General features: G+C 33.9%; 2 protein-coding genes across 4 annotated transcripts; one reads left to right on the plus strand and one right to left on the minus strand.

The window, feature by feature from the left end:
• The first annotated feature begins 4,732 nt into the window (after positions 1-4,732).
• Positions 4,733-12,455, plus strand: LOC107014418 (glycine-rich RNA-binding protein RZ1C-like). 3 transcript variants are annotated; one of them, XM_027915826.1, is made up of 4 exons: positions 4,733-4,819; positions 4,909-5,022; positions 11,190-11,671; positions 11,898-12,455. In XM_027915826.1, exons 2-4 carry the CDS (start codon positions 4,909-4,911, stop codon positions 12,115-12,117), a joined length of 816 nt encoding a protein of 271 aa, XP_027771627.1. In that variant the 5' UTR covers positions 4,733-4,819; the 3' UTR covers positions 12,118-12,455. The 3 variants fall into 3 exon arrangements, with proteins under 3 accessions (XP_027771627.1, XP_015069804.1, XP_015069805.1); XM_015214318.2 differs by having other exon boundaries at positions 4,777-5,022; XM_015214319.2 differs by lacking the exons at positions 4,733-4,819; positions 4,909-5,022 and adding an exon at positions 7,152-9,142.
• On the minus strand, positions 12,361-16,650 carry LOC107014417 (probable pectate lyase 5). Its single transcript, XM_015214317.2, has 5 exons — positions 16,217-16,650; positions 15,444-16,146; positions 15,175-15,366; positions 14,444-14,649; positions 12,361-12,701 (listed from the first exon to the last, which is right to left on the minus strand). The coding sequence occupies exons 1-5, from the start codon at positions 16,384-16,386 to the stop codon at positions 12,458-12,460; spliced, it is 1,515 nt and encodes a 504-aa protein (XP_015069803.1). The 5' UTR covers positions 16,387-16,650; the 3' UTR covers positions 12,361-12,457.
• Between the last annotated feature and the right edge of the window lie 1,436 nt (positions 16,651-18,086).

Consider the following 18,086-nt stretch of genomic DNA (forward strand, 5'->3'; position numbering starts at 1 on the left):
TTTAAAATTACACAGGTAGTAATAAATTAAATAAGTCTTTTGTGGTATATCAAGATTATCCAATAATAATCTTGGTACATAAATCATAATGTACTTTAATCAATACATACTAATGAGTATCACATGTATCGAATATACATTAATGATCATGATGCATTTATATAAATTACTGCTAAATACTCATTTTTTGGCAATGATACATTTAGACAAACTAATACTATATATATCTGATAATTAATATTTATCACACAACTATGTATCAATATAAAACCAAATATTTTATATGGAGAATGGCCTAAAATACCCTTTAACTATGCGAATTGGTACAAAAATAACCTTCTTCTACATTTTGAGTCTAAAATGCCCTTGGTGTGAACCTTTGTCTCTATTTTACCCTCATCTTTAACTGCCTAAATTCATTAATGACATGTCACTATCTTATTGGTTATCCTAAAAATTAATTAAACTAATTAAAAAAACATATACTCACCCAATAGCCCACCCATAAACTTACCCAAATACTCTAACCCAACCTTCATCCCCAAACCTTTTAACCTAAAAAACTTAGCTCCAAAATCCAAATCTCCTTGCTACTCTTAACCCTACCGAACTTTGAACTCATTACTGAGCCTTTCTTTCTGTTCTTGCGACTGCAGGAACTTATATGTAAAGATTTTACTTTTTTTTGTCACACTAAAAACTAAAGTATGATCTACAGTTAATTTTGTCAAAGAAGTAAGCTAGGTGTTTTTGACATTTACAAGAAACGAACTTTGCATTTGTGTAGTTATATATCTCAGATTTTGCATTCATTTTTGTTGATATGTTACAGTAAATTGTTATTCCCTGCATTTAAAAAAGAATGACATCATTTCCTTTTTAGTATGTTTCAAAAAGAATGACCCCTTTTTTTTGGCAAAACTTTAACTTTAACTTTCCACGTGACATGTTTAAGGCCACAAGATTAAAGGACATTTTGGTACATTTGACATAAATTTAATTTAGAACCACAAGATCAAAAAGTCATTTCTTTTCTTAAACTCCGTTCCAAGTCAAACTAGGTCATTCTTTTTTAAACAGAGAGAGTAATACTTTTTGTTTCTCATATTGAACAAAAGAACATAGCTTTAGCTAACTTTCGTCTTCTTCTCCTTTTCGTTTATTTTCTTTCATTTTCGCACTTTTCATGCTATAAAAATATATAATATATTGCATGATAACAATCGAGTTTTATTTGATTAACAATATGTTACACAAACATATTATAATAATAATAATAACAATAACAAATGTCGTAAAAAAATATAATAAAATAAAGTTTTATTTTATATTTAACCTATTACATGAATTTATAGATCATGGTGAGGAGATGTGGATTTGGAGCAAGGAGATTTGGATTTGGAGAGTATGTTTTATAAGTAAAAAGGTTCGAGAATGAAGGTTGAGTTAGAGTATTTGGATAAGTTTATGGGTGGGTACATGTTTTTTTTTAAAGTTAGGGTCATTAATTTTTAAGATGGCAAATAGGACAGTGACACATCATTAATGAATTTAGATTGTTAAAGATGAGGGTAAAATTGAGCTCAAAGGTTAATGTCAAGAGCATTTTAGGCTCAAAAGGTAGAAAAAGAGTATTTTTGTACCAATTCGCATAGTTAAAGTGTATTTTATGCCCTTTTCCGTACTTAATAAGCAAATCTTTACTTCTATAATGTATGTAAAGTATTGAAATACTTAGCAATATTCTAAATATTTTAGGAGTAATAATGTATTATGATTAATATATCCAACTCCGAAAAACAAATAAAAAAAACTACGTTCATACAAATTAATACTCATGTATCTGATACGTGATAACTATCACATGGTAATGTATCGATCTAAAATCAAACACTTTATAGACAATTTTTACTACTTTAATGTATCATGTAGGATTATAGTAATAAATATAATAATATATCACGCACAATTTTATAGACATGATACATAAATACATAAAAAAAAATGATACATGTAAATCCATCCAGGTGCTCTATTAATGTTTTATAAAGCTTTATATATATTGCATGCGTACTCTTGCTTTATATGGAGTTGAGTACCCAGAGTCGAATATCATATCTTTGAGTTGAGTATCTTATCCTTGAGTACTTCTGAGTTGAGTATCTTATCCTTGAGTACTTCTGAGTTGAGTAAGTTTTAGTAGTTTTGAGTATCCTTGAGTATTCCTTGAGTTGAGTAAGTTTGAAAACAGGTAAGTATATTTCCATTTTTATCAAGTTCAAGCATAGAATTCCCTTTACATGCTCGTAGATTCGACGTGACTCATTTGACCTGCATCTTTTGATGATGCAGACATAAGTATTCAAAATCATCACAGGAGCTTTGTTGATACATCCAAGAGTTTGAGTTAGGTATGGTGAGTCTCCTTGCTTTCGGAGGATTTCATTTACTTTAAGTTTATTCAAGATGTCGTGAGTCTTGTCCCGACTTCCATCCTTGTCATTTAGAGGCTTCATAGATAGTCAGTATAGTTGTGAAGATTGTATTATTCATTTATTTTATTAAATGTTGTAAAGACTTAAGTTCCATGTTTTATGACGAGTTGAATATATTATTTTTATTCAGAGTTAATCTGTTAGTTTAAAGCTTTGTGTTTGAGTTATTGATTTTTATTCAATTTTAAAAATTTTACATGCTCAAGTTAATCTTCTGGCCAGGATGAGAGTTCGCTTGGGAACCAACAATGGTTCTTGAGTACCGATCACTTCCAGAGTGTAGACTCGGATAGTGACATGAAGGTACTCTCCCTCCAGAACAACCTAGAATAGAGATAAATACTTCAAACATGTATGCAACTAACATAAAAACAGGCTAAAATTCCTTAAGAAAAAGCACTTCAACAGGTGTGGCTAGGATGAAAAAATAATTTATTTAATGAGAATAAATACAAGATCAAAACAAGTCTTATGATCGCTAGTGCTACTAAATACCACTTTGTTATCGACATAAGAATAATAATGATTAAAGTTCATGGAAAACATTCAAGTAAATTGGAATCTCCTGCACCATAGGGCACATACCAACTCAACATAAATGGCTCAATGGAAACCTCTTCGGGACTTAGGGGCATTGGGGGAGTAATCATAAATCACAATGGAGAGTGGATATGCAGCTTTCTATATCCCACATAGATGCAACTAAGGTCGAAATTATAACAATCCTTCATGAACTTCGAGTAGCAAAGCGAAAAGGCTAGAAGTGAAGACATACTCTACCATTCAAATGATTTCAAAAGGTCACCAGCTTTCTCTCACACTAACTTAATTTCTGAATGCAGGTCGCATATGGGAGCAATGCTAATACATATATTCCAGGAGAAAAACAAGGTGGTGGATGCACTGGCGAAGGAGGAGCTAAGCAGGTAGCTATGGGCAACTCTATCCTTTTTGGAGTTACGTACTCTCGTGTGTGCCATAACATCATTAGCAACACACACGCTAGGAACCTTTTTTTAAAGAACAATCAATCACAAGCTATGATGGCAATAACCATATGGTGGGTGGAAGTTATCCAAGATTAATCATCCTGAAATTAACTATTTTCGGATAATTTATCCTATAACTATGATAAAATGGTAGGATAAGTTATCTCAACATGACAACCAAATAAGACACCAAAAAAAGTTTTATCCCTAGATTATTTTTTTATCCCATTTATTTTATCCATCACACCTAGTGACGACAAAATAAGTCCATATTTTGGTATCCCACTCATATTTAATGGGTTGGGTGAGTGACTTTTTACCTGGATAAATTATGGGTTGACACTCATATTCAATTCAAAAAATATGGGTAATATGGATAAAATATGAATTAGTCAAATAAGTTAAACTTCTAACTTTTATTCACTCAAAATTCATGATTTTACCAAATATATTGTAACTTCTCTTTTTTTTTTTTTTTTAATGTTCTTCTATAAACCTAATTATTTTTCTCTATAATTGAAAATGTGAAGTTTTTGGCCCTCCAAAAATATCTATTTTAAATGAACATTGCCTTGTTAATTATAATTATATTTTTTTATTTGTTTAATTTTATATTGGATAATAAATAATAGTGTAAAATAAACAAAGCATGTACTAATAGGTCTAATATTGACATTGCTTAAAATGTATTAATCATGTTTTAGGGTGTGTTTGGTATAAAAGAAAATATTTACACCCCTACCCTCGACTCCTCCCTCCCCCACCCCTTACCAACCCCCCATCCCCCAAATAAAATTTAAGTTTATTTTTAAAAAATGTTTTCAACTTCAAAAATTTTATTTTTTCATCCCTACCTTCGATTCCCTCCCCCCCTCCCCCGATAGCTTCCCTATCAGCCCCCTTCCCTACCCCGGAAAAAAAATTTAAATTCTTTTTTTAACTTTTATGGTACAATAAAACTAAATGAAACATTTTCAATATATTTTATTTAGAAAAAAACTAAAATATTTTCTCCAAGTTAAATTCTTAAGTAGAATACTATTTACTAATGAAAATATGGATAAACTAGTATTTTGTCCAACTCATTTGTTACTCAATTCATTTTTATCTATATCAAATATAAGCGGATTGAATTATTACCAATTTTATATTGATCAATTTTCAACCCACTCAAATTTGACCTAACCTTTACCACCACTACTCACACCAAACACCCCTAAGGTAGGGCTTATTTGTTTTTTTCCAAAAAATAGGAGGACATGCTGGTGAAATATATATATTTATATTAAGAAGTAGCAGCAGATTAAACAATTTCGCACAGAGAAAACGCTGGAGGTAGGTTTTTTTTCTCTGTGAATCTCCGACGGTGTTTTGAGATTTTGCGTAGGGTTTCGGCAGTTTTTGGTACTGATTGAATTGAAAAGATGTCAGGGAAGGTTCAAGATTATCGAATTTTTGTTGGTGGGTTATCTTGGGACGTAACTGAACATCAGCTCGAAGATGCCTTTAGTCCTTTCGGTAAAATTGTTGATTGTCAGGTTCGCTATTTTCCTTAATTCACTCTTATATTTCTTCCAATTTTCTAAACGTAAATTAGCGCAATTTCTTCTTTAATATGGAAAAGTTGAAGATGTTAGCTGTTGTTCATATATTTGATGATTTTTTTTTTAAAAAAATCGTAGTTATATTGGAAGATCGTATAAATCTCGAACAAATTTGATCTGTATTGAACTATGGACCTTGTTGTTGAAAGTTGTAAACCGTCCTGCTTGATGCTGAGTTTACTTCATTTTATTCACCTTTTGTTCTAGCAACTATACGGAAAAGTTGAAGATGTTAGTTGATGTTCATATATTTAATGATTTAAAAAAAAAATCTTAGTTTTATCGGAAGAGCATATAAATCTCGAACAATTTTGATCTGTATTGAACTAAGGACCCTGTTGTTGGATGTTGTAATCCGTCCTGCTTGATGCTGAGTTTACTTCATTTTATTCACCTTTTGTTCTAGCAACTATATGGAGCATCTTTTTTCTTGATTATTATAGCAATCCACTTTTCTAGAACATTTCTAACTTAGGCTCAAACATATTCAATAATATCATCTAGTCATTTATATTGTTGAAACTATTTTATTTGCTTGGTATTATATATTGATGGGCTTAGTTGTATTAACTGAGGAAAGGGGTAAGGCTGCACACACACTACCTTCTCTAGACCCCATTTGTGTGATTACACGGGCTATGTGGTTGTTCTTGTTGCTTAGTTAAATTGAGACAAGATAACTTTAACTGGTTGGGGTTCCCTCCAGTAATCTTAATGCGCTCCTTTAATGAAGCTACATGTACTCCCAGAAAATTAATGGCCAGATTTTCACCTTGGTTTTCCGCCAGCACTCTGCTTCCCGATGTGTTTTCTTTTTTTTCACTAAACATATCACTTTGTTTCTATGTGATAACCATAAAAATGTGATTTCAAGTTCACTTCTTACTTCGGTATTTCGTTTTTATGATTTTCTCTATATAAATATTATAGTATGTTAGGGAAAAAATCGAGCCCTCCGTTCACTTTTACTTGTCCACTATACTAAAAATATATTTCTACTTTTAGCATATCCTGAGAAGAATCAACATTGATTACGTATTCCCAAAATTAGTTTTCAATACCTAAGACTAAACATCAATTAATATGGATTTTGTGATAAAATACGCATACCAATCATTGTTTTTAAGTGGCATGTGAAGTCCAAAGTGGAGAAGTAAAAGTGAACGTAGTGTATATCACAGTACATAATATATAGAATTTGGATAGTGAAATTCATTGGAGAAGAAGAGTAACAAGCTTTTTGTCTTCATCAATTGGGTAGGCAACCAAGCTATTCAAAAACCAAATTCACATCCCAAGTTCTTTTCTCATCCCCAAGCCCAAATTTTTAATCTTTAAAGAGTACAATTCAAATTATACTATTGTTAGTGTAATATAAAGAGGAATTGAATATATTCACACAGAGAGAAAAAGTGCAAGGAAATGAATGATAGTGAAGAAGCAGGGTAAAAAATGAAGTCTATGAAGTGTTCAGGAAGTGGGCTTTTGGTGAAAAACCAAGGTGACAGAGAATAAAGAAGAGGCTACAATCTGGACCATTAATTTTCTGGGAGTACATGTGGCTTCTTTGAAAAGAGTGTATTGAAAATTATTGCAGGTCTACAGGATCCCCTACTAGGGAGGATCCGAATCCATTTTTAGCTATGGTATATTAACAGCCTTTTGTACCCGGATGCCTAATTATTGTTTCTTTATCTTAATCTGATAAGCACTATGCAACAGAAACAGATTGCACGTTACACCTTGTAGGTTGTCCTTTGAGTAGCGAACTTTTTGGTGAGGTATACATCTGTTTAAGCAATGGAAACGTTTTTTTAAAGATAAATCGTGGATCAAAATGCTTTGTTTTCAAATTCTTATTTCTTCATTTCTTTATGATTCGTGTTCTGTGGGAATGTTGACTGGGACAGTCTTTGATGTTTGAATTCCTAGAATGCGTGATGTTGAGAACTATCTTGTTATATTCTATATTTTTGTCCAATTTGATTACGTATTGATAACTTCCCTCAATTTTCTGTGGATCAAGCTTCTTATAGATTTGATGCCTTAAATGGACTAGTATGAGGAAGTTGTTAGTTCATTGGGATGTGCAAAGTTTGCTGGGTGCCACATTTGAGATACTAGAATCTGTTCAGGAGCTTGTTTTTGAATTCACTCGCTAGACCATTCACAAAAGGCAGTTGACTTTCAATTCCATGTGACAATGAACAGTGATTTGCTTTAAAGAAACATTTGAAAGTAGTTGAACCGAGATCAAATTCAATTCGGAAAAAAACGTGTTTGGAAGTGTGCTCTTTGATGCAGATTGCAGCGATTCACAAATTGTGCTCTGGTGTGATTAACTGTTTGAATTATTAATATCCTCTTTCTTTCTAGACTTCATCACATCATCTGGATGTTGGCCTTGGATTGAAGACATTCTTCATTCTGATTTAGATGCATAGCAGTCAACTTACACTAATGTCCAGTAAACCTGTTTACCTTCTGAGATGCATCAAATGTGGTAATAGAGAGGGCATTCATAATATTAGATGTAAGATGCTTTGATTATGCGTATAAGTGGTATATGTGCATGCTTTTTTCTGCTCTAAGAAGGAGGGTATTGGTTCTTCCTCTATTAAGAAGTCCAGTGTGAATTCCCCTACTGAAAAGGTTCCATCAAAAGATGAATTTCGAATACATAAATTAAGCTCAGTCTCCAGGTCAAACATTTCTTCAAGTTGAGTTGGCAGACAGCTTCTTAAAATGGCACCTCTTGGTCTTGGCATCCTTCAAAATGAATCTGATTTGGAAAATGTTGTCTGTTCTTACTAGAAGTTGCGTGTCATATTCCCTAGTTCAAGGGGCCAGATGTTAGACATGATAATCTAAGTACTTTGGCAGGAACATGGAAGTATCAATTTCTCTTTTTGAGTTGATTTTTCAAATGTGCTATTTATTTGCTAATTTGTGATCTCTGAGGTCCTTGGATTTTGTCCCATCAATAGTTTCTTCGTACTGTAAGCTGCATAAGATCTGGTGCATGAAGTTCACAGGAGAAACATAAATGACTTTCATGCTTCTGCGTAGATGCTATGAAAATATTGAGACCTCTAGCTTTCTATGAGGATGTCCATTTCACCGTCTTATGTTTGGGGTGTACATAGACTACACATTCTTTTTGAATTTGTTTTGAAGAAGAATCAGGGAAAAACTAATTTGAAGCTATGGTGGCACTTATCAAACACCCCTGATTCTCCAAACATGTGTCACAATCAAGGGGGAACTCGATTCTTGACCTTTTGGAAAGCCATAAGATCTAGATAGTTTGTTCGGTTTATTTGAAGGTTGGTTTGTTGCTTCAGTGTCTGAGGTCTTCGTACTTTGGACCATATGTATACTTCTGAAGACAGAAGAGCAGTAGTTCTTCAAACAACCTAGTGAAAACAATGAAGTATCTTACTTATCAGATTTTTTTGGTTGATGATTTACTGTGTTAGATTAGTTCTTTGGCATCTTAGTTGTCCACTCCCTTGGCATTGTATTTAATATGCTGAAGCTGGATTAAGATTTTGAAGGTTGGCTTCATCGTCTTTGGTGGCTTTCTAGTCAACAGTTGAAGAGGGGGAAGTTGAAATGTCCGTAGTTGGTGGATGTTCATAATATAGATTAGTTGAATTGATGCTGGAAAGGTAGCTGAATGAAGATCAGTGTGTTGCATAATAACTGAAATTAAATGTTTGTGGGAAATCTAACGCAACGAGCTCCTCAAAAAAGGTGTCTTACAGCTGTGAGATTTTCTGAGTTTGATCTATCACCTATGGCTTAGATATACTTCTTCCATACATTTACTTGGCACTCATGGTTGGAGTGAGTGAAGAAAAGTATATGGCTTTAAATCAGATCAATTGGCATTGTCAAGAATTTACCTGAGATGTCAGAATGCCTTCATATTTGTTGTTTTGTGTTTGCTGTTAATGCTACCGACTTCATTGGGTTCATTTTAACCGAGTCAACCTAATGGGATTGGGGTCAGATGATTGGAATCTGCAGGACTGCAGATTCTGCTGCCCAAGTAAGACTCCTTTGCTGTTTTAAATGTATTGTCATATATAATATCTTTCTATTTTGGTGTAGATAAGTAGGTTTAGAGGATATAGATCAGTTTGTAGATTTATTAAAATCTCTCTAAGTATCTTCTTTTCTGTTTGTTTTTTTTTTATCTAAACTTTTTGATGGTTTCCAGTTCAAAAAAAAAAAAAAAAGAACTTAGTTTTAAGTTCCTCTTAAGAAATACACTTTAATTTCCAGGCCTTGCTCAAAAACATGTTGATTCAAGATCCTCCATTCTCATCTTGTGATATGATTGAGACAACGTATTGCCGTCTCTTTTTCCTACTTTATTTAATTTCCTCCATTTGTGCCATTGTTGCATGCATAATTATAAAATTGTATTTAACTTGAGACCTGAAGTCCCTATCATGAATTAAGTTAACAGAGTATTTTAAAGTTGAATGCTGAATTGCCCAAGCAAAACAAAAAATGGAGGTGCTACTTGATAGCATAAGTCTTTTTTCCGGTAGAATAATTGAGAATGTTTAACTCTAATCACTCATAATACCTTGTATTTTGTCTGGTTGTTAAGGGTGGTTAGGAGGGAAGGGAGCATCATAGGTAAGCTTTATGAAAGAATTGTAGATAATATATTTTTGGTAAGCGAAAATATTTTTGCTGATTTTTCATCCCCAAGATAGTAGTTTCCTGCTACAAAAGTATCAAGGACTTAAAGTCTTTCAAAAATGCAAGGAATCTCAATACATGATCTAAATTATATGTAGCGTTTCTACATCGGCAAAAAGTACAGGTATAAGTTTTACAAATGAAAACTCATAATTGAGGATGACCTGAGTTCAAGGGGAAAAGGTTGAGGGGCTTATAACTTAGGTCACATGTTTGAGCCCTACGCCATGCGAACTAAGCCTTTTATTTAAATGGGGAAGTGTGGAGGGGCGATCCATTTTCCCCGAGTTTTGAAGGCTGCCGCTGGTCCTCAATGATGGCCCCAGACGGATTTCTCGGTCATAAGAAGAAGCCATAAGGATTTCTTAACTTATGGCTTTTCTCAGTCATAAGAAAAAAAAACTTAAGTTATGAATGATTGAGGATTTTGTAGCAATGGGAGAAATTTGAAAAACTTACCTAAAAAAGTCAATTATTCCCTTTCTTGTAAACAAAAAAACTGTGAAATTTGTCTGTCTTCAGATCAGTATATGAAGGTTGATGCATGGGTGTCAAAAAACCTTTTTTGTTTTTGTCTGAAGACTAATATTTTGATACACTATTGTTGGTGGAATTAGTTGAGCTACGCGCAAGCTGGCCCGGACACCTAAGTTATCAAAAAAAAAATTGACACTATTCTGAGGGGCCCCAACATGTACTATTCTAAATTCTTGAAGGTTGTGTCATTCTTAACGTTTCGTGCCTATTTATTAACTCAGAGTAACAGTCTTCAAATAGCTTTGATTTCTTTAATTCTATCTTGGTCCAATCATGTCTTGGTATATTTGTGTAGGAGATAGGTTATTATTTTGGGAATGTGGGGAGGAGTAAAAAGGTTAACGATACTGCCTCTTCTTTTCTGAATTTTTGTGATGGTTCACTGTGATAAAGATTGAGTTCCTGTGTTTAAATTGGTTATGTTGAGCAGTTTTTTTCCCTCAGAATTTGAGTTCCCGTGTTAAAAAATTGGCTGGGTTGAGCAATATTTTCCGCAGTATCATTCTGAATGGAAGCTGTCTTGTTATGCTGATTGAGACACTTCCCATTATACATGTATTCAGCCACGATGTGTTAGCTATGCCTCAGTCCCAAACAGGTTGAACAATTTCAACTAGTATTAAAATAAAGGAGCTCAAAACATTTCTAGTCTTTCAGATATGTAGTTTTGCCATTTGATGCTCTAGATGTGTAGTGAAAAGAGTAAATCATAATATCCGGGCAATATAATGATCATCATCAGTTTGATTAATTCACACTTGTATATTACATGGGGTTCAAAGAACTCAGCTCTTCTGTTTGATGTATGTTTTCTGGCAGTAGTTTCTGATTTTTTTGCCCTGTAGGTTATGCTGGACAGAGACACGGGCCGCCCTCGTGGATTTGGGTTTTTAACATTTGCAGACCGCCGAGCAATGGAGGATGCAATAAGAGAAATGGATGGTGCAGAGGTTGGTGATAGGGTGATATCGGTGAACAAGGCGCAACCAAAGATGGGAAGTGAGGATCCTGATCATGGCTATGGTGGAGGTTACATATCAGGTGGCAGGGCGAGCTATGGTGGGGGTAATAGGTCAGTTGGGCAAGACACTTGCTTCAGCTGTGGTCGCCCTGGCCATTGGGCTAGAGACTGTCCATTGGAAGGAGGTGGCCGCGGTGCTCGGCCACTAACACCCCCTTCTCGTTCTAGGTATGGTGGCGCACGTGGGGATAGGTTTGGAAGTGACCGTGATAGGTACATGGATGACCGATATGATAGAGGGAACCATGCTGATAGGGAGCGCTATGACAGCAGATATGAGAGTCGTGATCGATACGCTAGCGACAGGTATATTGTTGTAAGAACTGAATAAAATGCAGTGGTATCACAATTTTGAGCGGAAGTTTGTTAGCAAGCCTGCTTAGCTTTCAGATTTTAAATAATCGAGTAATTGTTTGAGGTGTTGCTGCTTTTTAATCTTTTTTTTGCACTCTTCTTCATTTCTTGTTTAGTGTTAAAAGTGTGAAGTGGTGGCTTGTTTTCTCACCAAAAATAACTTGTATTCTTATCCTAGGTACCCTCCTGGAGGCGATCGCTTGGGCAATAGGTATGGGAGTTCTGACCGCTACCCTCAGAGTGGCTATGGCAAAGAAAGAGGGTTTGACAGAGATGTGGGTGAAAGATATGAAGGTGGAGGACCAGCACGATATGAGGGAAGAAGCTACAGAGATAGAGCAGGACCTTATGATCGCCCTGGAAGGGGAGGACGTCCACCTTCCTTTGACCGTTACTGAGATGAATAATCACATACATGTTGAACTTTAGTTGATCTCTGTGGTAGTATGGTGGGTACGGAGCACACACTAGGATAAATGTGTGGAAGCAGTTAGTAGTGCATGAGTGACAAGTAGAGTAAATGAGTAGAGCTATGTTTTTTCAGTGAATATTGTATGCTTCATAAAAGAGGGAGCTTCCTCTATTGGAATGCATTATGGTATTTGCACTTATAATAAACAGCTGGAGGAGCGCATGCAATGCATGAAGGCAACAACTAATCTCTGATATTCCAACCAATCAATTAATGTACAAAATGTTGAATAATAATAATAACAATGTGGTGGTGACCCTAAAATGCTATAGCAAGTGTAAGAATGGTATTGATAATTGAGTGGTGATAGTTATGATGTACAAAGTGAGAAGAATGAAAAAGGAGAATAAGATAGGGGTGGTTGTTGGTGGTGCTGCTGCAGATGCACCAGTACCGCTGAATATCATTCCGAACAAGTCGACACTGCCGCTATTGGACTGGTCATGACCCCTGCCGCTTCCTTCACTAGTGCCGCCGCCCACTTCGGGTAAGATGCTTATGCTATTGTCCCTGTTTTATATAAGCTTTACAAGTAAGAAAATGCAGCTGGTATGACAAAAATAAATATACTGCCATCAGTTTTTAAGTTTTATCTAACATGAACTGCTAGCAAGTAAAATTCTATGATAAGCACTAATTGATGAGTAGCGTGATAAGTTTAAAATTTTCATGCTTTTTGGACGTAGACTTCAATTTTGATTTAAAACATTGTGTGTAGACGTGCAATCTGAATATCAAAAGTTATTGTCAAAACTTTTTTGAATACGAGTTAAACAGGCCATTTGGAGGAGCTGTTTTTGGGATTGGGAAGGGAGGCTGTGAATTTTACGAAACAATTACATTTTTAATAAATATGGATTGGTAACCTAGGGAGTAAACTAGGCTTGGATAAATTTTTTTGCAATAAATATACATCTTTTCTTAAAGCAAATTTTAACATAATGGAGCAGGGTTTTAATTTTAAAAACCACAATTTTAAACTACAGTAGAAGTTTCATTCAAAGTATGAGAAGCAACCACAAATTTAAAATCATGAGTTTGAAGGCAACATTTTAATCTGCACTTTCATGTGACACATCTACGGCTGCAAATTTAAAAGGATATTTTAATATATTTGACATAAATTTAAATTAAAATTGCAAAAATAAAAATTTTATTCGTATTAGTGGAAAAGCATGGAGCAGCAGAGGTCTCACATGCATGTGGTCCTCATCTGTCCTCTGCCCTACCACTCTTATTAGCCAGAAAAATGAAAGATTCCAATTTCCACCGAGTCGTGTCGTTTGGTTGGAATAGGATGCAAAATATTCTATCTAATATAATTTCATTGATTTTTTTAATTCAGTATTATAGGCACATAATTAATATTAATTTATGTATAACTATGCCTAAAGACAGCTGTAGGTAATAATAAGTACATTATTAATCTCAACATTACATTTTATTCAACTCTATTTTTATATACTGTACCAGACAAACCTTGTCATCTAAAAGTTCATAATATTTTATAAGTTTAAACATTTCCAGGAGAGTAATAACTGAAACTAAAGACAGCCTTTGCATAGCCACACACACTCCCTTTTTTTAAAATGTCTGTCAAGTCAGCTAACTTTTTTTTAATTTTTTCTAGTGGCCTAGTATTAGGATGATAAAAATGTGAAAGACACATCTATAATCATACGTGCTATTTCCTTTTGTGAAATTAACAAGTCTTTTTAAGTGGACTAAAAAACAAGTGAAGACTACAATGGGCTGAACATGTAGTGGCCGGCGGGCCCCTACAAGGGGTTTTACATCAGCTTTCACTGTCCCACATAATCACGTGAACACGCAAACCTTTATACTACACTTTACACTTTTTTGGAAAAATAAATTTCCTCTAAATAAACTTTCTAAACTTCAAATTATAATTTGAAATCAGTCTATGAATCAATCAAGGCCATCTGAAGAACTGATTTTCTCTTATTTGTTTAAGTTTATCTATTTAATTATTACCAGAATCTATGTGTTGATCGATCCCAATTATAGATGACTCAATTATGGATAGAAAGATGAGTCCAGCTACTCTTTAGCTGGTGCAATTAGTATTTTTTTTATCTGTCAGCTATATTCATTTTAGCTTTAGAGGTACTACTTTTTAATTTGTTCAGGTGGTCTGGTGTGTATGGATCATTTGAAATCGATTTCACTTCTTCACAGAAAGGTACTATAATTTTCAAGAAAGTAATTATCGAGTTTGAAAGTAGAAGTACCTGGGGCCACCAAGGACACCAGCATTGGCGGTGAGCTGGTTGATTAGAAGGGCGGATTTGGGATCAACGCTGTAGGCTTTGGTATATTGGTTGCTAAGGCCTTGCCCTGAAGGCACAAAAAATGCGCCATTAACCATAGTGTCCCCGTCCGTCCTCCAATTCCATTCATCCCACTGCCCATTGTCTGTGTCCTCCCGCTTCGTCACCTACACATAATTAATTACTTGAAAATATTGAAGTTAAAGGGATTAAATACATTCACTTTTCAGCTTTTATTCCATGGATTTATCTTTATAAGTGAGTAATTATTAGCTCTTAAAAGTTTGATTCTCAATTATAGTTTCAAGTTGGAACTTTAATGGTGTAACAATCATACCATATTCGGGTTGACATATATTTTTTTAAATAATTAAAATTTCATTTTTTCCTTTTATAAAATGATTGTCAGTCGGTCAGCCGAGAGGGTTCTGCACCAATAAATTGACTTAGGTTCCAAATGCAACAATTATAACCAAAATATGTCCTAGAAAAAACAACTTTTTCCCAGTAGCCCCCCAAATTAAAAAGGATTGAGAATCTTTTTTTTGAATGAGAAAGGAATAACATGGTAAAACCCCGATTTTGTGCAAACTACGCACGAAAGTAGACAAAAATAATTGAGGTTCTAAATGCACAATTATTCCCAAAATATGTTTAAGTAGCTCCAAATTAAAAAGGATTGAGAAATTTACCTCCTTCAAATTTGGATCATCGGGAGCAGTATATCGATTTCCTTGACTGTTAATGGTAGGATTAGCACTTCCACCAATTGCATACATTTGCCAGTGTGTGAAATCGTTGTTCACCACATGTACATATCCTCTTCTAATTCTTGGCATTCTTTGCACTAATCCTTCTCCGAAATGATTGAATGCAATTGTCACCTAAACAACAATATCTCACAATTACTTACTAAAACCCAGAGAGAGAAAAAACACAAAGAGAAAAATCAGTAATCAACCTGCATTCCTGAATCAGGCAAGTATTTATCATCATGTCCCAAGAGCATAACATCATCATGATGACTAAAATAGTTATTCGATATGGTAATAGCAGTAGACCCCATGATTGCATCAATCAAACCGTCGGTACAATGAGATAATGCACAGTGATCAATCCAGATATTATGAGATCCAAAGATGGATATACCATCACCGTCCGATTTGCCTCTCCACCCAACGTGCGTTGGGCTCGACCGTATGTTAGTATTACCCGAAGGGACACAATTGTAAATATGAACATTATGTATAATCACATTGCTCACATACTGTAATGTAATACACCCATTGCCGGTGATGTGAACATTTGCTCCCCGTCCGTCGATGGTCTTGTAGTTGTTGATAATAAGCTCGTGCTTTAGCTTTATAACCATGTCTGCTGCAAACACGATCCAAAGAGGTTCCTCTTGAACTACGGCGTGACGGAGAGTGCCCGGAACTGGGTTGACTGTGTCTCTGTCGGAGGAGTCTCTAACTACGTAGATCTGACCTCCTTTCCCACCCATTGCACTCTGACCGAAACCAATGGAGCAGTCTGCTAGCCTTTGCCGGTCTTTGGCCCAGTTTGGGTCGCATTGCCAGCAATCATCTATTGGGTTTCCTGTACTGTGACATTTGTTATCTCTTACAGTTGTCTGGAGTAGTAATCTAGACTCATTAACCCTCCTGTAACAGAAACAAGCTATGAATGAATAAACATGGAATTTGATAGAAAATAATGCAGATATTTAGTTACCTGTGAAGTTGGTGAACAACAGATTCAGGATAAGGGTGTTGGTTTGGAAGGGTAAGATTGAGTTGGGAATCAATTAGAGGTGAGAAGAAGGAGAGAATGAGGTAGATAAATAAGAGAATGGGAGTGGCAGGAGGCATCTTTGCCCTGTAAAACAAACTCTGGGAAGACATATTTTCTTCTTTGAAATGCTTGCTGCTATAATAATGGAGTATTGTCAGTAATTAGGGTTTTGGACATACTCTACATTGGGGGTGATGACTATGATGTTCACACTATATTGAAGGATGGAGGACTGGAGAGAGCACTTTTATTTCTCTTCTCCTACCTAGCTCCCTCACTCTCTAATCTCTATTTAGGGGGTCTTCAAACCAAACACACGTGATTTCATTGAATTCTCTTGATCATTGATGGCACTATATTTTACTCTAATATCATAACTTTATTGCATTTTTGTGTTATTTCGTTCGGAAACATTATACTATTGTTGTATATTACTCCCTCTATTTTTATTTATTTCTCAATTTTCTATTTGTTACGTTTATTAAGAAAATATTGAGTTTATTATTTTATGTGTATTAATCAATAGAATTCTAAAATTAATTAACTCATTACAGAGATTTTACTATTTTAAAAGTATTAATTTTTTTAAAATAAATTAAAAATATAATAAATAAAAAAAGATACTATTTTTTCTTAATTTATACTCTCTCCGTCCACAATTGTTTGTCACCTTTAAGTGCATTCTCCTCAAGGAAAATTTTATACTAATTTGGCTAATATACTATAGTAAAAATATCAAAAGTCTATATAATTTTTCAATTGAATAAAATGAAGTAATATTTTAAAGATAAAATTGATTTTTTTTAATTATTTCTTGTTTAAATTAACAGTTAATATTGAATATTTATTTTTGATATTTCTATTAAATAATTGTGAACGATGAGAGTAAAAAATAACAAGTAAAACGGGAAGAATAGAAAGACAAAATTCCACCAGTAAAAGGAACAAAGGGGTATATAAAAAATTATTGTTACACGTTTTGTGTTGTGGAAACCTTACAACAAAAGAATCAAAAAACCAAACAAGAAAAAACGAGATAAAAAAAAATCCAAATTTTGTTGGTTTAAATAATGTGGTTTACTAAAAGTAAAAGTCAAGGGCATCTTTGATACTTCAATCTGTGAACTAATTTATGGTCGGATCCGATCTTCTTTTTTTTAAGTAAAAAGGATCTAAAATATGAAAGACATAAAAATATTAAAGAGGATTCAATATTTATTACAAGGAAAAAAATTAAAATATATTTGAATTTTGATTAAATTGTGTAATAATCTCAAATTTTGAGGACATATTATCCCTGTACTATTTAATAATTATTTTAAAGGTATATATAATCACTATTTATAACGATATAATATTTATATAATCACTATTTATAACGATATAATATTTATGGAGTCCATCGTTGTGGGTGCTCTATAAAAAATATGTGTTAACAATGAGATTCGAACCTTGTTACAACAACATTAAAAAAGTTTTAAATACCCATCCTAGAACCATTGGGCCAACTATATGATTTATTGATTGGGTGCTCTATGTTAATTTTATACAAATATCTATCGATTTCTACATAGATATATATATTTTGTAACGAAGTTAATGGGTGCTCGAGCACCCGGCGGACACCATGTGAGTCCGCCCCTGACGTAGACACATACATACATATATATATATATATATATTCAAAATATATTGTTAAATATTATAGAGATAAAATTCCTTTAATATTTGTTAAGCAATTTGAGTCAAAATTAAATATATTTGAGACATTTTTTTCTTTATTCAATTACATGGTATAATTTTATGTGAT

Source organism: Solanum pennellii, chromosome 3, assembly GCF_001406875.1.
Source record: "Solanum pennellii chromosome 3, SPENNV200".
Taxonomy (NCBI): domain Eukaryota; kingdom Viridiplantae; phylum Streptophyta; class Magnoliopsida; order Solanales; family Solanaceae; genus Solanum; species Solanum pennellii.

What these genes read in the sequence shown, in the direction of transcription:
- LOC107014418 (XM_027915826.1), top strand. Translation starts at nt 4,909, where the DNA reads ATGTCAGGGAAGGTTCAAGATTATCGAATTTTTGTTGGTGGGTTATCT. An exon ending in GTAAAATTGTTGATTGTCAG is followed by an intron (nt 5,023 to 11,189) that starts GTTCGCTATTTT and finishes TTTGCCCTGTAG; the next exon opens with GTTATGCTGGACAGAGACAC. An exon ending in GATCGATACGCTAGCGACAG is followed by an intron (nt 11,672 to 11,897) that starts GTATATTGTTGT and finishes TTCTTATCCTAG; the next exon opens with GTACCCTCCTGGAGGCGATC.
- LOC107014417 (XM_015214317.2), bottom strand. Translation starts at nt 16,386, where the DNA reads ATGTCTTCCCAGAGTTTGTTTTACAGGGCAAAGATGCCTCCTGCCACT. An exon ending in GTTGTTCACCAACTTCACAG is followed by an intron (nt 16,147 to 16,216) that starts GTAACTAAATAT and finishes TTTCTGTTACAG; the next exon opens with GAGGGTTAATGAGTCTAGAT. An exon ending in TGCCTGATTCAGGAATGCAG is followed by an intron (nt 15,367 to 15,443) that starts GTTGATTACTGA and finishes ATTGTTGTTTAG; the next exon opens with GTGACAATTGCATTCAATCA.